Source organism: Pristiophorus japonicus, chromosome 18 (assembly GCF_044704955.1).
Source record: "Pristiophorus japonicus isolate sPriJap1 chromosome 18, sPriJap1.hap1, whole genome shotgun sequence".
NCBI lineage: Eukaryota > Metazoa > Chordata > Chondrichthyes > Pristiophoridae > Pristiophorus > Pristiophorus japonicus.
The window spans coordinates 95,739,409-95,765,708 of record NC_091994.1 but is presented as its reverse complement, the minus strand read 5'-3'; the positions used below and the strand labels follow the sequence as shown (position 1 = coordinate 95,765,708).

The 26,300-nt window shown below is 44.8% G+C and overlaps 1 protein-coding gene across 4 annotated transcripts in view; it reads left to right on the top strand.

Moving 5' to 3' along the window:
- Positions 1 to 4,714: 4,714 nt before the first annotated feature.
- The window catches only part of chd5 (chromodomain helicase DNA binding protein 5), a 130,588-nt gene continuing 109,002 nt past the window's right edge, over positions 4,715 to 26,300 (top strand). For 2 of the 4 annotated variants that reach the window (XM_070860418.1, XM_070860417.1), the window contains exons 1-2: positions 4,716 to 5,177; positions 12,742 to 12,828. In XM_070860418.1, coding sequence (XP_070716519.1) covers positions 5,117 to 5,177; positions 12,742 to 12,828 — 148 coding nt within the window. In that variant the 5' untranslated portion in view covers positions 4,716 to 5,116. Of the gene's footprint in view, positions 5,178 to 12,741; positions 12,829 to 26,300 lie in introns of all 4 variants that reach the window. The other 2 variants (XM_070860419.1, XM_070860420.1) reach the window with 2 other exon arrangements.

Here is a 26,300-nt window from a genome sequence, read left to right as displayed (position 1 = left end):
TCTCCACAGACTGAGGATGAAAGCCGGGGCCTTAACCAGATGAGTCATTGATTACACTAAATGTAGGTTCAAATCTGAAGAGATTTCCTCGCTGCCCTTTGTCAGGTCATCATTCTCGTGATGTATCCAGGATCATTCATGTATTTTATATTGCATTTATTAATTTGATCCATGCAGTATTTCCTCAATGGACAGGTTTACTAATCATAGAAAGAAAATTTACGACACAGAATTGGCCATTTGGCTTGCTGGCATGATAACAGCATGTAGGAATTTGCACTCATCGGGGTGAAAGTACCTGAACTTCGGTTGGTTTGGTCCCATATCTTGTCCCGTCTTTCTTCCCTCCCCTGCTTGTGTCTGATTCCTTTCAAGTGACTTCTCACGAGAAATTGGATGGGAAATAGCAATATGAGAAAAGGGAGAGAGAGTACTTCCATTCATACTGTCACAGCCTCCTAGGTAGAGTAGCATGGTGTAATGAAATTTTTGGACAGTGAGAGGATGCACTGTAAATTTAATTGCTGAAATTCATTTTTAATTGATTTCCCAAACTGGACTACAATTGTGTTGAGTAGAATTTGAGATAATTCCTGCTGCATATTAACTCACTAAGCATCCAATTGCATTTTCAGTAACCCTGTCATTTTTGCTGTAGCTAGCTTGCTTGGTAGAGAATTCTGAACATTTATCACTCGTGGGTTTTTTGTGATCTAAAAGAATTAGATATAGAGTTAAAAAGGAAATATTTGCAGAGCTATGGGGAAAGAGCAGGGGAGTGGGACTAATTGGACAGCTCTTTCAAAGAGCTGGCTCAAGCACGATGGGCCGAATTATTCTACGGTAACTTTTTACTAAATTCAATTTGCAGCATTTGGTTCTGCTTCCTTGGTGTACTTTGAACTAATCAAGGTTTAAAATTTCCCCTGGTCAGTCGGCAGGCTTTAGTTTGTGAGGTTGGCATTGATTGACTGCTTCCACCGGTCATTGATGTAACAACCCAGGCATCAATTCCTGCTGTTACGACCCAAGATTGCTGCGATTGTGAAATTTTGTCTTGAGGTTTTAGGGCTAGTTTCTCTTTTAATGACTATTCTCTTCCAGTTCAAGATGCCTATATATGTTTTTCAATGCTGCGGTCGATTTTCATTTTGATACTCAGTTTTTTGCTTCAAATTGCTGGTGCGAGTTCTGAAGTTATTAGAGATGTGGGCAGTGTAGCTTCACAGAAGGCTCAGCTGGTTTAACCAGCGAGGAGCTGTGCTGTAGGCACCAAAAAGGACGTGGGTTTTAACCCCTAGTCTGTGCTGCGTCAGCTGTGGCAGGAGAGGGCGAATCAATTGGCTCCGATGCCCCCTGAATTAGGGAAAGTAGGGTCAGCAGGGGATTCCTGCTCCTGAACACTGCAGAGACCGCCGCTGGAAAATGGATGTCGGGTGCGTACCAGAACTAGCAATAACTCCCATAGTCACATGGCAAGCTGACCCTCACTGCAGGCTTTAAAAGAATGGCCACTTGGAAGATGCTTGCAGGAATTTACTCTAGCAACGTTTCAACATCTTAAGGTAAGGAGAGAAAATTGGTGGAAACAAGGAAGTGGGTGAGGGGAAATAAAAGCTTGGGAAATGCATCATTGCTTAACATATGCTCCCTCTTGCTTCAGGGCATTAAGCTCTCTACTTGGATGTGAGGACCCTCAAGGAGGGGAGAGAAAGTGGCCTTAAATTTCTATTATAACTCAGCACAAATCATTTGCCTTGGCTCCACGTTATCAATTTTGTAGAACTTCCAACTGCTTGGGGAAATTCCTGGGACTGTAGGAAAAGCTTTTCCCCTTGAGTGCCCACACTGGTAATTACGGGTACTCTCTGGCCTTGCAGGTTTGGGGTCTTGGGGATTTTGCTTCTATCTGCACATGCATTGTGTGAAAAGGGACCATATGGTATCTCTGCAGTGAGCTCCAGTGAGGACATCTACACACAACTCCAAATAAATCTTATCAGCCAAGCTCGCAAATAACATGCATTTCAAAGTGATGCTACTTAAATAGATGAAGATTTTCTCAGCACGCTTTTGTGCATTCTCTGCTGTTTTCAACAATCCTCCCAATTCATTTTTCCCTGACTCAAAGGTCAATATTGGGTGATAGTTTTAATACTTTGCCCAAGTGGCCTGCATTTTGCAGGCAAAAGTACACTTGAATTTTGGCTGGCCTTTCTGACTGAGGTTAGCTAATTTGGCATCGACTAGGGATTAACCCTTGGGTGTATGCTGGACTACAGTTGTGTGGGGGCTGATGCCTTGCTGAAATTGCCATTTATGTGTGAGCCTGATGCTGTGTGCTAGCGGGCTATTTAACTGTTGTGGAAGTGGATTGAGGGAATAAGTGCTGTCTTCAGCTGATTTTAATACACACGTTGCATGCACAGGGCTCACTAATAGCTGTCAGGAGCAGCACTCTGGGTGATTTAAAAAAAAAATTGTTGACCATCTTAATCTAGATGTGCTGAGTGAGGCTCTTGTGCTCCTGCAACCTCCCTGGCTCAGGTTAGCTATCTCACCAGAGATCATACCTGGGGACCATGCTGATCTGTGTGGTTCTGTGCAATCCAACTGAGCTTTTGAGCAAGGCAATTAAATGCAAGCAACAACTTGCATTTTACACGTTCTACATTGTGATAGAAACCCAAATTTTATTTGTAAATTACTAACAACTGAGCTTTCCCAAAAAGATCTCCCACTTTTCCTGCATGCTAAACTGTTGTGTTTCCTCTGATTTGCAACCCATTGGTGCATTCCAGTAAGGTGACAGCAGCAGGAACATCCAACGGTCAATGTAGATTGAAACACTATGGGCGATAGCCCAGTTTGAGAGAAGCATATTTTCCCTAAGGCTGGGTGAGGCAAAACTCTTCACAGAGTATGGTCCCAGTTCTTGGCCTGCTGCCAGGAGCTGGCTGGCACATAAGTTGCATGCCAAGTACCTGGAACAGGCACCACCTGCCAAACACAGAAACCGTCAAAAGAACTGTTGATGGCCAAAGCCCACAGGGCACTGACAATGGGTGAGCACCACAGTGTACACACACACCACTGACACCGCCTGGGACCAGTCATGGGGTCGTACAGCACCCCAGTCACTCAATAAACCTTGCTCCCACAATGTACCATGCACACTGTAGCAAGGTATGTGTTGTAACCAAAGAATAATTGCAACAACAAAAAAATCAAGTCACGTTTCGGTGGGTTAAAACCCAAATATTAACCTTTCTCTTTCAAGTGTCTTATAAAATCCATAAGGAGACACTGGGTTACTTTAGTGTCATCAAACAAAAAAACCTAAAAAAAGGGCCCCCTTTTTTTAGTGGGACATGACAAATAGAAAACAAAATCATAAAAAGCAAATCTCTCTCAGATGCTGACTGACTTTTCTCTTTCTATTGCACCCTGTGTACCTGACTATAGATGACGAGGGGTTTGTGAAGTTGTAATCTACCGTACTGCTGTATGTCACACTGATTTAAGACCTGTCTTAAGTTGTCGTATCTGGTGTGAGATTTAAACATTTCTGCTGATTACATCCTAGCCTCACATCTGCCAATGTTCAGAGCTGCATAATTGGATGAAATGACTGCTTTTATAAACCTTTAAGGCAAGAAACCAAAAAACCTTTCCACAGTTTTTCCTTTTTATTTACATTGTATGTTGTGGGAATTTGAGTGTGGAAAAACAGCCTGCTGCTTTAGTGCACTGTTCCTCTTTACTCTGGTTTTGACCTCATTTGATCTATGAAAAGAAATTACACTGTGGTGCATGGTTTAACTATCAGAAGGCGCAAGCTAAAGCTGAGCAAGATCAGAGTAAGAAGGGAAGTCAGTCAGAACATTTACATGCAACAGGTAAAAAGAGTTGTGGAATAGGTTACAAAGAAAGCCCGCAAAGCAGGCAGTATAAAGTGCGTTCAAAAGGTAATTAGATGATTTTCTAGAGAGTAAAGGGATTGAGGGATATGGTGAAAATGTTTGAAGTTAGATTTTTGGGTATAATGGCCTTGTACCGTAATATTGTTCTGCATATCCAGCAATGCTATTTTCCAGTAATACACTGCAGATTAAATTTTGGTAATCTTGCCTACAATGTGTCAACAGTATGGAGCATTCTAGTCAAACAAGCCAGTAAGGTAGAATCAAAAACGCCTTTCGCACTGCAACAGGTCAGGTGCCAATGTTATGGTTATAAATTATGCTGTTTGTATATATTTTGGAAATGATGAGTATGGAGGATATAATGCGGTGAAAATAATCTCATTGAGGGGGTTTTGGCTGACAATATGACCCCCTGGAGAAGCTTGTATTGCCTTGTGACTCCTGCCTCTCATTAATTTCTCTAAGAATCCCTCACTGGCCTGCTGAATATCTTGGCAAAATAGTTATGCAGCGAGATCAGAGTTCAGTTGTGAAGCATAGGGTGCATTTTAAAAATTATTTGCAGCACAAGTGTACACTGTACATTTTTTTAAAAACCTTTTGTATATTTAAATAAAAATGTGTGTTTAAGAATAAAAAGTTCAAAGTGATCAGTAATGGAGAGTGGCACTAAAACTTCCCCCCTTCCCCCCTTCCCCCATCCCAAACAGCAGACTCCACCAGCACCAAAACCTGGTTAACCACTACCATAACTAGCAGGTTAGGGATAATTATGGGATGCATGGTTACCGGGGCAACCAGACGAGACGTCACAACTGGGCATGTGCGTTCCAATTTTTCTCTCCCCTCTTTCTGTCTCTTTTTTTGGATTATTTTCAGGCGGGGGGCTGAGGAGATTTTTTTGTTGGTGTGTGGCGGCCATTTTTCCACCTCACCCTGACAAATCTGTCAATATAGTCACTCCATCCGACTCCTGCCCTCTTTAAAAAATCCAACAAGGGCTTCCACCCCCCACCCCCACCCCCGTCTTTTTATTCATTTAGAAAAAAAATCCTCCTTATTTGCATTTCCTGCCTCTTTTTATACATATAAATCCTTCCCTTCCAGGATTTTTTTTAAATGTAAATTTTCTGTGCCCCCCCACCACCACCACCTTTTTAAAAGATATAAATATATAATTTAACATTTCAATGATGCCGGCATCTTTTGGCAATGAGGAGGACGGGATGGAAAACGATGAGGGAGCCCCAGGTAGGTGCTGATGAGGATCTCATTAATAATCATTTTCACGCTCAAGTTGTCGGTGCAAAAAGATAAGAATAGTAACCAGGCAGCAACTCCCTTTTATATATATAAAAGAATTTGTGTATATCTCTATTTAAAAGAATCTAAAGGCCAGCAGCGAATGCCGGCAACTTCATGGCTTGGCCAAGCCCGGAGTGCCTGCAGAAAGTGTGTGAGGAGGAGGAGCGGGAGCCGGGCCGCGGGAAGCCGCGATTCGGGGGCTTCTCCTCGGTTTATTTTGCAAGTTTATTTTTCCGGCTGCTCTCCGCTCCCTCGCAGCCGCCGCCGGCACTTTGTGCTCGATGCTACCGATGGCGCGGGGTTTGGAGCAAGAAAAGGGGCTGATGCATATTCATTACTATTTTTTTTTTAAGTTTGTTTTTATTAATTGTAGAAAATAATGTTTAGATTCGTGGCCTTTAAAACGCTTCCTAACGGGAAGACGGCCGTTTAAAGCAGTGCAATCAAATCAGTTTATACAGCAACAAAAAAAATGGGAAAATTAACCAAAACCTTCTAAATCTGTTCCTAGCAGTACTTGACATACGTGAAAATGTTGTAAATGATTATATGTGTATATTTTAATTTTTTGAATTCTGCATTTATATTTTCATAATCCGTTTTGATTGATTTGTTGTATTATGGATCATGTTGACAGATCTTATCTGGACCTATGCAGAAAACACAGTATTCATACCCAGTGACATTTGAATTACTCTTGTAGTATTCTAACCTGTGATCTTGCTTCCCCCCCCCCCAATAATTTTAAATTAACATTGTGTTGACTAGTTGCTACATTTTTGCACTGGATACAAGCAAGATCTGGACACAGCATTGCAATTCTGTACCGTGTTTTTATAGCTCAAGATGCAAATTATTGATCCCAGCACCAGTCTTAATTTTTGTGACATGTATCTTGTACAATACCTGTGTGATACATTAAAAAAAGGGAGACTCAATACTTTTCATTCATTTCTATATTTAAAAAAAACATAGATAGCAAATATTTTTGAAAGAGGGGAAGTTTTAATGCTAAATGTCAGACGGTTGGTTACTAATTCTGACATTGCATTTCTGGAGGAGTTTTTTTCTTTTTAAAAAAAACAGGAGAAAAGTTCTGCGACTGACTATTCTGGGCTGGCTGAGAGTTTGGGGTTTGCACTGAACGGTCTCTGGTCTGTTTTGCCCCATCAGCTGCCCCGCTCTCTCCATTGATGAACAAATTTATTCAAAGCAGGCCCATTATGACGTCACAAAGCCGGCTGCAACCTACCCTGCTGGCGGCCGGAGCCCCGCCCCCTCCTGTGCCCTCCCATTGGCCCGCCGACTGATGGCTGGCTTGGTGATAGGTCAGTCACGGCGGGCTGACAAGTTCGGTTGAGCCGCGCTGAAATGTAGCAATTATTTATATACCAAAAAGGCAAAAAAATAAAATGCTCTTTTGTTTCAGCTGTTCCACTACCCAGGGTTGCTGCTCGACCCCAGGGCATGTCATAAGGCGGTGCCAGATCTCTCTCCAAAGTTTATTTTCTCTTTTTTTCTGCTCTCTGTCTCCTTGAAGGTGGCAACACCTTTATGGCAGGGTACTGCTACATTGGTGCCCCTTGGCCTTTGGTACCTCACCCAAGTGGTTATTCTGTACGCTTGAATCTTGAGTGATATATGTAGATACGCGCACATACACACTTTCCAGCTGGACTTGAGTTAATTTTTTTTAAAGAGGTGCCATTATATAGCACCTTTCACAACCTCAGGGCGTCGCAAAGTGCTTTACAGCCAACAAAGTATTTTTTGAATACAAAGTCACTGTTATAGGGGAAAGTGGCAGCTAATTTGCGCACAGCAAAGTCCCACAAACAACAATGAGTTAAATAACCAGATCAACTGTTTTTGGTGATGTTGGTTATAAGAATATAAGAATTAAGAGCAGGAGTAGGCCATTACTCCTCAATCCTGCTCCGCCATTCAATAAGATCATCATGGTTGATCTTCTACCTCAATTCCACTTACCCTCACTATCCCCATATCCCTTGATTCCCTTAATATTCTATCGATCTCTGTCCTAATATACTCAATATATATATACTGAGCATCCACAGTCCTCTGAGGTAGAGAATTCCAAAGATTCACCACCCTCTGTGAAGAAATTTCTCCTCGTCTCAGTCCTAAATGACCGACCCCTTATTCTGAGACTGTGACCCCTGGTTCTAGACTTCCCAGCCAGGGAAAACATCCTCCTGGCATCTACCCTGTCTACCCCTGTAAGAATTTTGTATGTTTCAATGCGATTACCTCTCATTCTTCTAAACTCTAAAGAATATAGGCCTAGTCTACTCAATCTCTCTTCGTAGGACCATCCCCCCATTCCAGAAATCAGTCTGGTGAACCTTCATTGCACTCCCTCTATGGCAAGTGTATCCTTCCTTAGGTAAGGAGATCAAAACTGTACACAATACTCCAGATGTGGTCTCACCAGGGCCCTATATAATTTCAATACGAGATCTTTACTCTTGTACTCAAATCCTCTTATAATAAAGGCCAACATACCATTTGCTTTCTTAATTGCTTGCTGTACCTGCATGTTAACTTTCAGTGATTCGTGTACAAGGACACCCAGGTCCCTCTGAACACCAACATTTCCCAATCGCTCATCGTTTAAAAATACTCTGCTTTTCTATTTTTCCTATCAAAATGGGCAAAACAGTGGCAAATGGATTTTAATGTAGGCAAGCATGAGGTCATTCACTTTGGATCTAAAAAGGATAGATCAGAGTACTTTCTAAATGGTGAAAAGCTAAAAGCACTGGAGGTGCAAAGAGACCTAGGGATAGAAACATAGAAAATAGGTGCAGGAGTAGGCCCTTCGAGCCTGCACCACCATTCAATGAGTTCATGGCTGAACATGCAACTTCAGTACCCCATTCCTGCTTTCTCGCCATACCCCTTGATACTAGTAAGGACTACATCTAACTCCTTTTTGAATATATTTAGTGAATTGGCCTCAACAACTTTCTGTGGTAGAGAATTCCACAGGTTCACCACTCTGGGTGAAGAGGTTTCTCCTCATCTCGGTCCTAAATGGCTTACCCCTTATCCTTAGACTGTGACCCCTGGTTCTGGACTTCCCCAACATTGGGAACATTCTTCCTGCATCTAACCTGTCTGAACCCATCAGAATTTTAAATGTTTCTATGAGAACCCTTCTCATTCTTCTGAACTCCAGCGAATACAAGCCCAGTTGATCCAGTCTTTCTTGATATGTCAGTCCCGCCATCCCGGGAATCAGTCTGGTGAACCTTCGCTGCACTCCCTCAATAACAAGAATGTCCTTCCTCAAGTTAGGAGACCAAAACTGTACACAATACTCCAGGTGTGGCCTCACCAAGGCCCTGTACAACTGTAGTAACACCTCCCTGCCCCTGTACTCAAATCCCCTCGTTATGAAGGCCAACATGCCATTTGCTTTCTTAACCGCCTGCTGTACCTGCATGCCAACCTTCAATGACTGATGTACCATGACACCCAGGTCTCGTTGCACCTCCCCTTTTCCTAATCTGTCACCATTCAGATAATAGTCTGTCTCTCTGTTTTTACCACCAAAGTGGATAACCTCACATTTATCCACATTATACTTCATCTGCCATGCATTTGCCCACTCACCTAACCTATCCAAGTCACTCTGCAGCCTCATAGCATCCTCCTCGCAACTCACACTGCCACCCAACTTAGTGTCATCCGCAAATTTGGAGATACTACATTTAATCCCTGTATATTGATCATGAAAATGACATGCATAGGTACAGAAAATAATCAAAAAGGCTAATGGAATGCTGGCCTTTATATCTAGAGGATTAGAATACAAGGGGATAGAAGTCATGCCTCACCTATACAAACCCTGGTTAGACCAGATCTGGGCACCACACCTTAGGAAGGAAACATTGGCCTTGGAGGGAGTGCAGTGTCGAATGATACCTGGACTCCAAAGGTTAAATTATGGGGAGAGATTACACAAACTAGGGTTGTATTCCCTTGAATTTAGAAGATTAAGGGTGATTTAATCAGAGTTTCAAGATATTAAGGGGAATGGTCAGGGAAGATAACGAGAAACTCTCTGCGCTGGTTGGGGAGTCTTGGATTAAATTAGAGCCTGACCTTTCAGGAGTGAAGTTAGGAAACACAAAAAGGGTGCTAGAAGTTAGGAACTCTCTTCTGCAAATGGCAGTTGATTAATTTTAAATCTGAGATTGATAGATTTTTGTTAACCAAATGTATTAAGGGATATGGAGCGAAGGCGGGTATATGGAGTTAGATCACAGATGAGCCATGATCTAATGGTGGAACAGGTTCAAGGGACTAAATAGCTTACTTCTGTTTCTATGTCTGTTATATTTCATATGCCATATTTCTGTCTACAAATATCTTCTGTCCAAATCGCCCTGAATAATGATCATAAGCAAGAACCTAACCCTGACTCAGGCTTGATTTTGTTTTTTCCTCTTCTGAGCTAATGGACATCGAATCCCTATTGTCTTCCTAACTGAGACCAGATAACTCTGCGCACACTGGAAATTTGACCTCATCCTTCCCCATTACTGCAGCCACTTATTTGTTAAATGATTCCAGGGTTTTTCCCCGACTATTTTATCTGGATGTCCATTCCAAGTGGTGATCACTTTCTGCATGAAAATCTTCCTGATATCAATCCTGAAGTTACCGTTTACTAGTTTAAACCCGTCCCCTTGTCAAACTCCCATAGTTTAATTTAAAGTAGAATTCCGGATGAACTCTTTCCATACTATTGATTATCTTACATGCGACGTCTCGGACACATCCTTTCCAGGCTGAAGAACCCAAGTCTTTGCTCATAACTCATACCCCTGACCAATATTCCTCCTAAGGTGGGTGGCCGCACACCAATTGTGAGGTCCCGCGCAGGTTGCTCGCCAGCGGCAGCCCCTGAAAAAGATATCCCACATGCACAGCAAATTTAAAGGGACCGCGCACCAAAATTTAAAAATGAGCAGGAACGTTGCCCCGAAACTAATGAATCAAACTTGTTGCTCTGTTCTGCGCTATGTCTCCCTTGTTTCCCAACCACCAGTGTTGGCCAGGACACAAGCAGTTTTAAAATCTCATCTGAAATACGGCAAGTCCGACAATGCAGCCCTCCCTCCATAACACAGAGGGAGTATCCGCCTCTATCAAGTTCCCAAAGCTTTCCACCACCGGAACAGAGAAACTGGAGTAGGCCATTCAGCCTCTCTAGCCTGTTCCACCATTCAATTAGATCATGGCTGATCTGTACCTCAGTGCCATTTACCTGCCTTTGCTCCATATCCCTAGATACCCTTGCCTAACAAAAATATATCGATCTCAAGTCTTGAAAGCTCCAAATGACCCCCAGCATCCACAGCCTTTTGTGGAGAGATTACCAGATTACTACTACCTCTTTGTGTAAAGAAGTGTTTCCTGATTTCCCCCCTGAATGGCCTGGATCTAATTTTAACATCATGCCCTCTTGCTCTGGATACTCCCACCAGAGGAAATAGCTTCTCTCTGTCTATTCCACAGAATCCTTAACACCTTAAATAGATCACCCCTCAATAGTCTATAGTCAAGAGAATTCAAGCCAAGTTTATACAACCTGTACTGGTGATTTAACCCTCGAAGCCCCGGTATCATTCTGGTGAATCTGTGCTACACCCCTTCCAAGGCCAATGCATCGTTCCTGAGGGGCAGTGCCCAGATCTGAACACAGTGCTCCCAGATCTCATTGCTTCTCCATTCTTCCTAGTGTCTAATCATTTAGAAATTTGTCTTCCTTGGATTGAAAGTGGATGACCTCACACTTCCCGACACTGAACTCCATTTGCCACAGTTTTGCCCACTCACTTAATCTGTCTATGTCCCTTTGTAACTTCCTGCTCCCATTTGCACTACTTACTGTGCCTCCTAACTTATTGTCATCACTGGGGGTTTCCTCACCTCCTGTCTGGGTCTGCTGTAGATTACATCAACTTACGTTTATATAGACTAACAGACTAAACGCTAGAGGTTGATTTCCATGATTAGGCATCCACTCCATTATCGTTCTATCATGCAACTACCAGGAAGGTAGAAGGTGAACGAGATGGACCTTGGTCTTTTACTGCCAGAACTTCCTATGTAACTTCCTGGCCTGTACTTGCTGCCTTAGCCAGCAGAGAAGTTTTTAATTCTAAGAACATCAGAAATAGGAGCAGCATTCGGCCCCTTGAGCCTGCTCCACCATTCAATAAGATCATGGCTGATCTTCTACCTCAACTCCACTTTCCTGCACTATCCCCATATCACTTGATTCCCTTAATATCCAAAAATATTTCGATCTCTGTCTTGAATAGGCTCAACGACTGAGCCTCCACAGCCCTCTGGGGTAGAGAATTCCAAAGATTCACCACCCTCTGAGTGAAGAAATTTCTCCTCATCTCAGTCCTAAATGACCGGCCCCTTATTCTGAGAATGTGACCCCTGGTTCTAGACTCCCCAACCAGGGAAAACATCCTCCCGGCATCTGCCCTGTTAGCAACATAAATTCAAAGAAATTACATTTATGGTGGTTGTAAAATTGGTAGCTCTTGTTTTGTGAAATTTGTGCTCATCGAGGTGAGTGATGTTGATGCTGTTCAATACAGTACAGGCCACACTGCCCAAGAAGGTCCTGTGCTCTATGCTGAGTTAGCTGATCTCAGTTCAGGCAGCGTTTGGAACACTACACTTGGCCTCAGCACCCTTGAGCTAGTTCGAGGGGAATATCAGCCAACTGGCGTTCCTGATTGAGAAAGGAACAGAAGGAGGCCATTCAGCCCCTTGGTGGCTGATCTACACTTCAACTCCATTTTCTCACCATTGCTCCATATCCCTTGATGCCCTTCCCCAACAAAAATATATCAATCTTAGTCTTGAACATTTCTATTGACCCCCAGTATTCGCAACCTTTTGGAGAAGCCAGTTCCGGTTTTCCACTACATTGTGTGAAAAAGAGCCTCCTGATTTCACTCTTGAATGGCCTAGCCCGAATTTTAAGTTCCCTCGTTCTTGATTCCCCCACCAGAGGAAATAGTTTTTCCCGATCTACCCTCTCGAATTCTGTTCTCATTTTAAATCACCTTGATCAGATCACACCTCATCTTCAAAACTCAATGGAATACAAGCCTAGTCAGTGCAACCTATCCTCATATTGTAACCCTCTAAGCCCTGGTATCAAGCGGGTGAATTTGCACTGCACTGCAAGGAAAATATAACGTTCCTGAGGAACGGTGCCCAAAACTGAACGAAGGGGTCTGACCAGAGCTCTATACAACTGCGGCATCACTTCCTCTCCTTCGTATTCCAGTCCTCTGAGATAAAGGCCAGCGTTCCATTAGTGCTTTTTGTACCTGTCTACCTGAACTCCAGCAACCCCTGGAAAGTGCGTGAGAATGTTGGGTGAGGACTGGATTAGGCATGGCTGTGAATGTGGAGCTGAATGACCTTCCAATGCTCTTGTGCCTAGGCTCAGAGATGGATAGCGGCCATTTGGACGAGGTACTGGAGGGGCAGCCGGCACCTGTAGAACTCCGGACCCCAGCAAATAGAGGAGGTGAGGAAGAAGCTAAGTCAGGTAACGATTTCCACAGCGTGCAGCATGGCGCTGGGTACATTGCCGGGCTCTGTGTTGTTGTATTGAACATTTAAAGGCCCACTGCACAGTGCACATCTTTTTTTTACACTATTTTACCAACGTTCTCCCTGCTCTTTCCTGAATGTGTAGTTTTCTTGCTGAGGCAGTGTTGCTTGGCTGCGATCTGCTCACTCAACAACCACTTGTTTTTATATAGTGCCTTTAACGTAGTAAAATGTTCCAAGGCACTTCACAGCAGCGTGATCAGACTAAATTTGACAACGGGAGATATTAGAGCAGGTGACCAAGAGGTAGGTTTATTGGAGTGTCTTAAAGGAGGATAGAGAGGTGGGAACTCCAGAACTTAGGAGTTTGGCAGCTGAAGATATGGCCACCAATGGTGGTGCGATTAAAATCGAGGATGCGCCAGAGGCCAGAATTGGAGGAGTGAAGAGATCTTGGAGTGTTGTAGGGCTGGAGGAGATTACAGAGATAGGGAGGGGCGAGGCCATGGCAGGATTTGAAAATAAGGATGAGAATTTTAAAATCGAGGCGTTGCTTCAGTGGACAGGGCGACGGAACCTGAGACCTCCTGGCCCATATGGCTTAGAGCTGTAACATGTAGTGTAGCCACTTACTGAACTGTTATAGGAGCCGGGCTTAACAATAATAACAACTTGTATTTATATAGCGCCTTTAACATAGTGAAATCTCCCAAAGCGCTTCACAGGAGTATTATGAGATAAGAAATTTGACACCGAGCCACATAAGGAGAAATTAGGGCAGGCACCCAAAAGCTTGGTCAAAGAGGTAGGTTTTAAGGAGCGTCTTGAAGCAGGAAAGAGAGGTGGAGAGGCGGAGAGGTTTAGGCAGGGAGTTCCAGAGCTTGGGGCCGAGGCTACAGAAGTCACGGCCGTCTTAGAGGAGCACAGACATCTCCCGGGGGGCGGGGGAGGTTGGAGGAGATTACAGAGATAGGGAGGGGCGAGGTCATGGAGGAATTTGAAAACAACAATAAGAATTTTGAAATCGAGGCGTTGCTTAACCGGGAGCCAATGTAGGTCAGCGCGCACAGGGGTGATGGGTGAGCGGGACTTTAGCGAGAGTTAGGACACGGGCAGCCGAGTTTTGGATCACCTCCAATTTACGTAGGGTAGAATCTGGGAGGCTAACCAGGAGTGCGTTGGAATCGTCGAGTCTAGAGGTAAGCAATGACATGGATGAGGACTTCAGCAGCGGGTGAGCTGAGGCAAGATGATGGTACGGAGGTGGAATTAGGCGGTTTTGGTTAACACTGATTTAAGCTTCAGCTGCTCAGTGAAGAAGTTCCTTTGAATGCTTCTGATCCTTTCTTTGGATCTGGCACGGTGAGGTGCCCTCTCTGTTTAGTTGACACGCAAATTCTGGCTCCAGACAAACAAAATGTCGCAACACTTGTGAGGAGCTGTGAGAGCTGACGTTGCTTTTCCAGTTGTACTGAGAGCGAGGTGTGAATCTCTGCTGAGTCTGTTTAGTCTTTTTTTCATAGATTGGAGGATGTGCAGTTAGCAATTCCCAACCCCCCCTCTCTCTCTCATGAGTACTTACTATTGCCTGAGCCAGGTACAGGCAGAGGGAGGAACATAAAGTATTGTCATTGGCCTTCTCAAAGGGTGTGACAAACGTTTAGCTCCCAGCATCCGTTTGACTCTTATCTTTCTTTCTTTCAACTATGCAGTAACTCCTTGCTGGGCAAAGTTTCACAGATGGCCTCGGGTTCCTTGCCCCAAGTGGCTATAAGAAAGACTTGCATTTATATAGCGCCTTTTCTGATCCCCGGACGTGCCAAAATGCTTTACAGCCAATTAAATACTTTTTTTGAAGTGCAGTCACTGTTGTAATGTAGGAAACGTGGCAGCCTATGTACGCACAGCAAGCTCCGACAAATGTGATAATGACTAGATAACCTGTTTTAGATATGTGGATTGAGGTATAAATGTTATCTGAGGATAATTCCCCTGCTCCTCTTCGAAATAGTGCCATGGGATCTTTTACGTCCACCTCAGTGAAAGCCTCATCCGAAAGACGGCACCTCCGACAGTGCAGCACTCCCTCAGTACTGCACTGAGTATTAGCCTAGATTTTTGTGCTCAAGTCTCTGGAGTGGGTCTTGAACTCACAACCTTCTGACTCATGTGTTATAAAGTGTTTTGGGATGTCCTGAGGTCGTAAAAGGCGCTATATAAATGCAAGTCTGTCTTCCTTTGCCCATCGGAGAAGGGTGTGCTTGCTGACCTACATTGGCTCCTGGTCTGGCAAGGCCTCGATCTTAAAAATCCCAAAAGAGAATCGGATAAATTCTTGAAGTGAAAAAAATTACAGGGCTTTGGGGAAAGAGCAGGGGAGTAAGATTAATTAGATTGCTCTAAAAGGAGGGAGAGAGAAAACACGGAATTATAGACCGGTCAGCCTCACATCGGTAGTGGGTAAAATGATGGAATCAATTATTAAGGATGTCATAGCAGTGCATTTGGAAAGAGGTGACGTGATAGGCCCAAGTCAGCATGGATTTGTGAAAGGGAAATCATGCTTGACAAATCTTCTGGAATTTTTTGAGGATGTTTCCAGTAGAGTGGACAAGGGAAGAACCAGTTGATGTGGTATATTTGGACTTTCAGAAGGCGTTCGACAAGGTCCCACACAAGAGATTGATGTGCAAAGTTAAAGCACATGGGATTGGGGGTAGTGTGCTGACGTGGATTGAGAACTGGTTGTCAGACAGGAAGCAAAGAGTAGGAGTAAATGGGTACTTTTCAGAATGGCAGGCGGTGACTAATGGGGTACCGCAAGGTTCTGTGCTGGGGCCCCAGCTGTTTACATTGTACATTAATGATTTAGACGAGGGGATTAAATGTAGTATCTCCAAATTTACGGATGACACTAAGTTGGGTGGCAGTGTGAGCTACGAGAAGGATGCTATGAGGCTGCAGAGCGACTTGGATAGGTTAGGTGAGTGGGCAAATGCATGGCAGATGAAGTATAATGTGGATAAATGTGAGGTTATCCACTTTGGTGGTAAAAACAGAGAGACAGACCATTATCTGAATGGTGACAGATTAGGAAAAGGGGAGGTGCAAAGAGACCTAGGTGTCATGGTACATCAGTCATTGAAGGTTGGCATGCAGGTGCAGCAGGCGGTTAAGAAAGCAAATGGCATGTTGGTCTTCATAGCAAGGGGATTTGAGTACAGGGGCAGGGAGGTGTTGCTACAGTTGTACAGGGCATTGGTGAGGCCACACCTGGAGTATTGTATACAGTTTTGGTCTCCTAACCTGAGGAAGGACATTCTTGCTATTGAGGGAGTGCAGCGAAGGTTCACCAGACTGATTCCCGGGATGGCGGGACTGACCTATCAAGAAAGACTGGATCAACTGGGCTTGTATTCACTGGAGTTCAGAAGAATGAGAGGGGACCTCATAGAAACATTTAAAATTCTGACGGGGTTAGACAGGTTAGATGCAGGAAGAATGTTCCCAATGTTGGGGAAGTCCAGAACCAGAGGTCACAGTCTAAGGATAAGGGGTAAGCCATTTAGGACCGAGATGCGGAGGAACTTCTTCACCCAGAGAGTGGTGAACCTGTGGAATTCTCTACCACAGAAAGTTGTTGAGGCCAATTCACTAAATATATTCAAAAAGGAGTTAGATGAGGTCCTTACTACTAGGGGGATCAAGGGGTATGGCGAGAAAGCAGGAATGGGGTACTGAAGTTGCATGTTCAGCCATGAACTCATTGAATGGCGGTGCAGGCTAGAAGGGCCGAATGGCCTACTCCTGCACCTATTTTCTATGTTTCTACCAAAGAGCCGATACAGGCACGATGATCGAAATGACCTTCTTCTGTGCAGTATCATTCTATGATACATCCTTGTTTTCAAACCCCTCCATGGCCTCGCCCCTCCCTGTCCCTGTAACCTCCTCCAGCCCCACAACCCTCCGAGGTCTCTGGGCTCTTCCAATTTTGGCCTGTTGTGCATTCTCGATTTTCATCGCTCCAGCATTGGCGGCTGTGCCTCCAGTTGCTTAGGCCCAAAGCTCTGGAATTCTAGCAAAGCCTCAAATTTGTATTTCTGATCCTTGCGTTCAAATTCCTCCATGGCCTCGCCCCTCCCTATCTTTGTAACCTGCTGCAGCCCTACAAACCCTCTTGAGATGTCTGCGCTCCTCCAATTCTGGCCTCTAGTGCATCCTTGATTTCCTTCATCCGCGTAGGCCCTAAGCTTTGGAATTCCCTCCCTAAACCTCTCTGCCTCTCTACCTCTCCCTCCTTTTTTTAAGATGCTCTATAAAACCTACCTCTTTTGACCCAGCTTTAGGTCACCTGTCCTAATATCTCATTATGTGGCTCGCTGACCTACATTGGCTCCCGGTTAAGCAACGCCTCGATTTCAAAATTCTCATCCTTGTTTACAAATCCCTCCATGGCCTCACCCCACCCTATCACTAGTCTCTTTCAGTCTCCCACTGTTGTGTGTATGTATAATATAGATATATGCCCTGTACACTCAATGTACAGTTACATAAGACCACTGAATGTATCTTCACACTGTATACACAATGCCTGTACCACCAGAGGGTGCAACTGGTGGAGACCTAGGGGTCACCTGTACACTGCAGGTAATCAGGTATAAAAGGGAGCTCACCATATTGTACCCTCATTCAAGAGCTGCAATAAATGGACTACGGTCACCACAGTTCAAGTACAATACCTTACCTCGTGGAGTCATTACTAGAGTGCTTACAGACACAATAATCACAACCCCATGAGATGTCTGCGTTCCTCAAATTCTGCCCTCTTGTGCATCTCTGATAATAACAGCTCAGCCATCGGTGGCCGTGCCTTCAGTTGCCTGGGCCCTAACCTCTGGGACTCCCTCCCTAAACCTCTCCGCCTCTTTGACCAAGCTTGTGGTCATCTGCTGTAAATTCTTCGTGTGGCTCGGTGTCACATGTATTTGTTTTGTCTTGTATCACTGCTGTGAAGCGCCTGGGGACGTTTTACTATGTTAAAGGCATTGCATTAATGCAAGTTGTTGTTAAAGCTGCTGCATCGGTGATGGTGAATCCCATGACTGTGTCTGTCACTGTATTGGGTGTGCGAGGAAAGGCTTGCCTGCCACATTTTCATGAAGTTGACGGAGAAAACGCTGGAAGCCTGCAGCTCTGACAAGTGACCTCAACAGCACACACGACCTGCCTCTCACCCTTTCCCACACTGACTGATGTGCTGTCTATTTCCAACATCTATGCGTGGTTTTTTTTTCAGATTCCTAATATTTGTACTTTAAAGGGGCAGAGATTTTTTTTTTAATGAAGACAATGCCCCTTAAAGTCTTTTGTATTGCGAGATGTTTTTACCATTGGATTTGAGTGCAGTTTGCTGTGTGCCCGCGCTCGATCAATATCCAGGTCGAGACAGTAATTCCATTAGGGCATTTATATAATCGCACAAGGACTTATAAATTATACAGTTGAGTGACAGTTTCCTGACCGAACGCCATTTGCTCTCCCCTGACTATGAGCTATTCCGCTCTGTGACTCTTCCCTCCTCTATCCTGGCCGAGGATTGACAGAATAGCAGGCCATTGTCCTGCTTCAGTGTGGCTTTTGCAGGCGTTTTATTTTTAGATGCTCCCCCACCCCACTGCACCCCACCCCCATATACCCCCGCCCCCCCCACTACCTCCCCCGAATGCACCGGCATGGGCGGGGACTACTGGTGACAACCACCCTCTGGCACATTGCCCAGGTGACCATTCTTTACACGTGGGGCTATTCGACAGTGGAGGGCATTGCAGTGGAATGCTGCCTTCGCCTACCCCCACCCCACACGTCCCACCCCTGTACTGCCCATCCGACTGATTGGATTTTGTGCGTTTATTCTTCCAATTATCACCTTCTGTACCTGGGGAGACTCAGACCCACTCTCTCTTAATCCAGCCCAGCTGAACAGCAGGAATCCAGGTTGACTTCTAGTCCCCCCCACACCCTGCTTCCCTCGCCAAATATTTAATTGACTGTAAAATGCTTTGGGACATTTGGAGGTCTTGAAAGACACTCTAAATACAAGTTTTTTTTCTTTCTGTATTGCTGACCACCAGATTGTTTCTACTTTTCCTGTTTTCTGTTGTCACCTCCTCTTTCTTCTCCTCCTGCTGCTTATTCCCTTTTGTCCTCTTCCTGTTTCTCCCTCCTTCCTCCTCCTCCTCCTCCTCCTTTCTCTCCTCCTGCTCCTGTCCCGCTCTCCATCCAGAGAGCGGGGTTGGGTGCTCCTTGCCCTTTGCCCTTTGCCCTGTCGGAGCTGCTCGTTGGTGGTTTTGGATGCGCTCTTGCGCTGGCCTGGAGTGGTTATTCTGATTGGCCAAACTGGCCATGGTGACCCCTCCCCTCTCCATACCGCGTTGCTGGTGTTTCCGTGATGGTGAAGTCTGATGCTTTTATCCGTGGCACACACTATTTGAGCAGATAACCGGTGAGCAGTAACCAAGTAAGTAAAGCACACACAACGACCAAAACATAAGAAATAGGAGCAGGAGTAGGCCAAAGTACCCCTCGAGCCTGCTCCGCCATTCATTAAGATCATGGCTGACCCGATCCTGGCCTCAATCCCACTTCCCTGCCCGCTCCCCATAACTCTTGACTTCCTTATCTTTCAAAAATCTGTCTATCTCTGCCTTAAATATATTCAATGACCCAGCCTCCACAGCTCTCTGGGTTGGAGAATTCCAAAGATTCACAACCCTCTGAGAGAAGAAATTCCTCCTCATTTCCGTTTTAAATGGGCGACCCCTTATTCTGAGACTATGCCCCCGAGTTCTAGACTCCCCCACGAGGGGAAACACCTGCACACTCTGCTTTCTGTCTGACAATTTTACCAACCACTGCATAAAAAGGTTAAAGTTCACATGCATGCACCGTGCGGGTGTGAGTATTGAGATCACATGACCAACGATGGTGTCTATTCTTATTTTTCTTTACAACTCAGAAGTGCAATTAGCCTCATCTGGATTCCCAATTAGCCACATGTGGCTAGTGGCTGATGTATTGGACAGCACTGAAATAGAGGGTACAGGATTATCGTAGACACCCAGCAGGACTTTGTCTTTCAAGTATCAGTAGCGACTATTTCCAGGTATCGGTTGCTAAATGAATCACTGATAATAGTGCAGCATAAAAATAGCTCGTCATCACAGTAACTCTTCAGAGAATGGCTGCACGCATCACTCTGACGTTGAGCGATTTGCCATCAAGTGCGATCGGAGCCTGGATCCCAGACAGGAAGAAATGATCCATTCGTGGGGACAAGGTCATGTTCTGTTCTGTTGACGTTCATCCTACCAGAACCGTCCTGTCCCTTCATTAATATGGAACTCTTCAAAGTTTGGGGCTCAGTCATAATTAAAAGAGGCTTGTTGAGCTCACTGCGCACTGCTACATCGAGAAAACATACCTTAAAGTGACAGCTTTGGATTCCAAGGAGTGGATTAGCTGCGCCAAAATCGATAACCCGAGGCAAGGTTTGAACAGTACAGGGGTCAATCAATTTATGGGCCACAAACCGTTGCGGGGTCATCCAATTAATAGTGAGCTAAAGACTTGTCATAGAAACATAGAAACATGGAAAATAGGTGCAGGAGTAGGCCATTTGGCCCTTCGAGCCTGCACCACCATTCACTAAGATCATGGGCTGATCATTCCCTCAGTAACCCTTTCCTACCTTCTCGCCATACCCCTTGATCCCTTTAGCCGTAAGGGCCATATCTAACTCCCTCTTGAGTGGGAGTTGTGTACAGACCTCCAAACAGTAGTAGTGATGTTGGGGAGGGCATCAAACAGGAAATTAGGGGTGCATGCAATAAGGGTGCAGCAGTTATAATGGGTGACTTTAATATGCACATAGATTGGGCTAACCAAACTGGAAGCAATACGGTGGAGGAGGATTTCCTGGAGTGCATAAGGGATGGTTTTCTAGACCAATATGTCGAGGAACCAACTCGGGGGGAGGCCATCTTAGACTGGGTGTTGTGTAATGAGAGAGGATTAATTAGCAATCTCGTTGTGTGAGGCCCCTTGGGGAAGAGTGACCATAATATGGTGGAATTCTGCATTAGGATGGAGAATGAAACAGTTAATTCAGAGACCATGGTCCAGGACTTAAAGAAGGGTAACTTTGAAGGTATGAGGTGTGAATTGGCTAGGATAGATTGGCGAATGATACTTAAGGGGTTGACTGTGGATGGGCAATGGCTGACATTTAGAGACCGCATGGATGAACTACAACAATTGTACATTCCTGTCTGGTGTAAAAATAAAAAAGGGAAGGTGGCTCAACCGTGGCTATCAAGGGAAATCAGGGATAGTATTAACGCCAAGGAAGTGGCATACAAATTGGCCAGAAATAGCAGCGAACCCGGAGACTGGGAGAAATTTAGAACTCGGCAGAGGAGGACAAAGGGTTTGATTAGGGCAGGGAAAATGGAGTACGAGAAGAAGCTTGCAGGGAACATTAAGACGGATTGCAAAAGTTTCTATAGATATGTAAAGAGAAAAAGGTTAGTAAAGACAAATGTAGGTCCCATGCAGTCAGAATCAGGGGAAGTCATAACGGGGAACAAAGAAATGGTGGACCAATTGAACAAGTACTTTGGTTCGGTATTCACTAAGGAGGACACTAACAACCTTCCGGATATAAAAGGGGTCAGAGGGTCTAGTAGGGAGGAGGAACTGAGGGAAATCCTTATTAGTCGGGAAATTGTGTTGGGGAAATTGATGGGATTGAAGGCCGATAAATCCCCAGGGCCTGATGGTCTGCATCCCAGAGTACTTAAGGACGTGGCCTTGGAAATAGCAGATGCATTGACAGTCATTTTCCAATATTCCATTGACTCTGGATCAGTTCCTATAGAGTGGAGGGTAGCCAATGTAACCCCACTTTTTAAAAAAGGATGGAGAGAGAAAACAGGGAATTATAGACCGCTCAGCCTGACCTCGGTAGTGGGTAAGATGATGGAATCAATTATTAAGGATGTCATAGCAGCGCATTTGGAAAGAGGTGACATGATAGGTCCAAGTCAGCAAGGATTTGTGAAAGGGAAATCATGCTTGACAAATCTTCTGGAATTTTTTGAGGATGTTTCCAGTAGAGTGGACAAGGGAGAACCAGTTGATGTGGTATATTTGGACTTTCAGAAGGCTTTCGACAAGGTCCCACACAAGAGATTAATGTGCAAAGTTAAAGCACATGGGATTGGGGGTAGTGTGCTGACATGGATTGAGAACTGGTTGTCAGACAGGAAGCAAAGAGTAGGAGTAAATGGGTACTTTTCAGAATGGCAGGCGGTGACTAATGGGGTACCGCAAGGTTCTGTGCTGGGGCCCCAGCTGTTTACATTGTACATTAATGATTTAGACGAGGGGATTAAATGTAGTATCTCCAAATTTACGGATGACACTAAGTTGGGTGGCAGTGTGAGCTACGAGAAGGATGCTATGAGGCTGCAGAGCGACTTGGATAGGTTAGGTGAGTGGGTAAATGCATGGCAGATGAAGTATAATGTGGATAAATGTGAGGTTATCCACTTTGGTGGTAAAAACAGAGAGACAGACTATTATCTGAATGGTGACAGATTAGGAAAAGGGGAGGTGCAACGAGACCTGGGTGTCATGGTACATCAGTCATTGAAGGTTGGCATGCAGGTACAGCAGGCGGTTAAGAAAGCAAATGGCATGTTGGCCTTCATAGCGAGGGGATTTGAGTACAGGGGCAGGGAGGTATTGCTACAGTTGTACACGGCCTTGGTGAGGCCACACCTGGAGTATTGTGTACAGTTTTGGTCTCCTAACCTGAGGAAGGACATTCTTGCTATTGAGGGAGTGCAGCGAAGGTTCACCAGACTGATTCCCGGGATGGCGGGACTGACCTATCAAGAAAGACTGGATCAACTGGGTTTGTATTCACTGGAGTTCAGAAGAATGAGAGGGGACCTCATAGAAACGTTTAAAATTCTGATGGGTTTAGACAGGTTAGATGCAGGAAGAATGTTCCCAATGTTGGGGAAGTCCAGAACCAGAGGTCACAGTCTAAGGATAAGGGGTAAGCCATTTAGGACCGAGATGAGGAAAAACTTCTTCACCCAGAGAGTGGTGAACCTGTGGAATTCTCTACCACAGAAAGTTGTTGAGGCCAATTCACTAAATATATTCAAAAAGGAGTTAGATGTAGTCCTTACCACTAGGGGGGGATCAAGGGGTATGGTGAGAAAGCAGGAATGGGGTACTGAAGTTGCATGTTCAGCCATGAACTCATTGAATGGCGGTGCAGGCTAGAAGGGCCGAATAGCCTACTCCTGCACCTATTTTCTATGTTTCTATATCTAACGAACTGGCATCAACAACTCTCTGCGGTAGGGAATTCCACAGGTTCACAACTCTCTGAGTGAAGCAGTTTCTCCTCATCTCGGTTCTAAATGGCTTACCCCTTATCCTTAGACTGTGACCCCTGGTTCTGGAAACAATATTCCATATTGACGAGAAAATATGGAATATATAAGAATGAGGATTAAATGTTGTGTATGATATTGAAGGGAATGGTTTTGGAATATGAATTATACAAAGTGTGTAATAATAAGGGTCTCCATGTAGGAGTTATGTTGATGAGGACTAAGCATACTACACTGTACCTGTCCTGGGAGTGTTTGATGGGACAGTGTACAGGGAGCTTTACTCTGTATCTAACTCGCGCTGTACTTGCCCTGGGAGTGTTTGATGGACAGTGTATCATGGAATCATATAAAACTTACGACACAGAAGGAGGCCATTCGGCCCATCGTGTCCGTGCTGGTTGCAAAAGAGCATCCAGCCCAATCCCACCTTCCAGCACCAGGTGCGTAGCCCTGTAGAATACGGCTCTTTGTGCACATCCAAGTACTTTTTAAATGTGATGAGGGTTTCTGTCTCTGCCACCCTTTCAGGCAGTGAGTTCCAGACCCCCACCACCCTTTGGTTGAGGGAATCTTTCCTCATTTCCCCTCTAATCCTTCTATCAACTACTTTAAATCTGTGTGCTCGGGTTATTGACCCCTCTGCTAAGGGAAAGAGGTCCCTCCTATCAACTCTATTTAGGCTCCTCATAATTCAGCCTCTTCTGTTCCAAGGAATTGAGTGTAATATCTCCAGGTTTGCAGATGACACTAAGCTAGGTGGCGGTGTGAGCTGTGAGGAGGATGCTAAGAGGCTGCAGGGTGACTTGGACAGGTTAGGTGAGTGTGAAAATGCATGGCAGATGTAGTATAATGTGGATAAATGTGAGGTTATCCACTTTGGTGGCAAAAACTTGAAGGCAGAATATTATCTGAATGGCGGCAGGTTAGAAAAAGGGGAGGTGCAACGAGACCTGGGTGTCATGGTACATCAGTCATTGAAAATTGGCATGCAGGTACAGCAGGAGGTGAAGAAGGCAAATGGCATATTGGCCTTCATAACTAGGGGATATGAGTATAGGAGCAGGGAGGTCTTGCTGCAGCTGTACAGGGCCTTGGTGAGGCCTCACCTGGAATATTGTGTTCAGTTTTGGTCTCCTAATCTGAGGAAGGATGGTCTTGCTATTGAGGGAGTGTAGCGAAGGTTCACCAGACTAATTCCCGGGATGGCAGGACTGACATATGAGGAGAGACTGGATCGACTGGGCCTGTATTCACTGGAGTTTAGAAGAATGAGAGGGGATCTCATAGAAACATATAAAATTCTGATGGGACTGGACAGGTTAGATGCAGGAAGAATGTTCCCGATGTTGGGGAAGTCCAGAACCAGGGGTTACAGTCTAAGGATAAGGGGTAAGTCATTTAGGACCAAGATGAGGAGAAACTTCTTCACTAAGAGAATTGTTAACCTGTGGAATTCTCTTCCGCAGAGAGTTGTTGATGCCAGTTCGTTAGATATATTCAAGAGGGAGTTAGATATGGCCCTTACGGCTAAAGGGATCAAGGGGTGTGGAGAGAAAGCAGGAAAGGGGTACTGAGGTGAATGATCAGCCATGATCTTATTGAATGGTGGTGCAGGCTCGAGGGGCCGAATGGCCTACTCCTGCACCTATTTTTCTATGTTTCTATGAAAACAACCCCAGCCTATCCAATCTTTCCTTATAGCTAAAGTTTTCCAGTCCTTGCAACATCCTCGTAAATCTCTGCACCCTTTCTAGTGCAATCACATCCTTCCTGTAATGTGGTGACCAGAACTGCACGCAGTACTCAAAGTTGTGGCCTAGTTTGTGTTGTATACAGTTCTAGTATAACTTCCCTGCTCTTGTATTCTATACCTCGGCTAATAAAGGAAAGCATTCCATATGTTTTTTAACTACCTTATCTACCTGTCCTGCTACCTTTAAGGATCTGTGAACATACACTCCAAGGTCCCTCTGTCCCCCACACCTCTCAGTATCCTCCCATTTATTGTGAAGACGGAGCTTTACTCTGTGTTTAACCCATGCTGTACCTGCCCCGGGAGTGTTTGATGGGCAGTGTCGAGGGATGTTTACTCTGTATCTAACCCGTGTTGTACCTGCCCAGGGAGTGTTTGATACTGCTGCTGGATGCTGTAATGGAAAAAGTGATTCATTTTCGAACACTGACAACTCTCACTTTGAAGAAAACAATCTGACTGTAAAATATAAATGCAGTGTATACTGAGCACTCTAAATGCTGCAGCTAACTTTGAGTACTAGCATCATCTTGTATCAGCCACATTGAATCTGAACCCCTTGATGGATTCCAGCCTGTAACTCACTTCTTCTATGTAGCACTTACTCGGTTGATCATTTGTGCTAAGATAGGGGACTGATTAATTTTTGGCAGTTTATTCTCACTACGGTGTATGGAGTGACTTCTCTCTTTGGTTAGATTAGGTTGTTGTCTATGTTTGTACATTGGGCCTTGTTTAAAGAAAGAAAGACAGACTTGTATTTCATGACCTCAGGATGTCCCAAAGAGCTTTACAGTCAACCAAGTGCTTTTGAAGTGTCGTCACTGTTGTAATCTGTTTTAGTGATGTTGGTTAAGGGATAAATTTTGGCTAGGACACCGGGGGAAACTCCTCTGCTCTTAAAAATATGGCTGTGGGATCTTTTCCGTCCGCCCAAGAGAACAGACGAGGCCTTGGTTTAACGTCTCAATGATGAAACACCAAAAAAAAAGGCCTCCCCACTGACCCAGTGGGTTGGGGCAGTGTGGCATTGTGCCGCACAGACCAATAGGACCCTGGGTCAATCCTTGGTCTGTAAGGGGTCAGCCAGCCTGTGGCCAGACTCCTGGGCCATCACTGAGAGAATAGAGTGAGGCTGTATCTTTAATTGAAGTGGGGCATGGTCGGCATTGCATTGCTGTGAGAAGTTGATGGTGGGCCTTCTCCTTGAACCGCTGT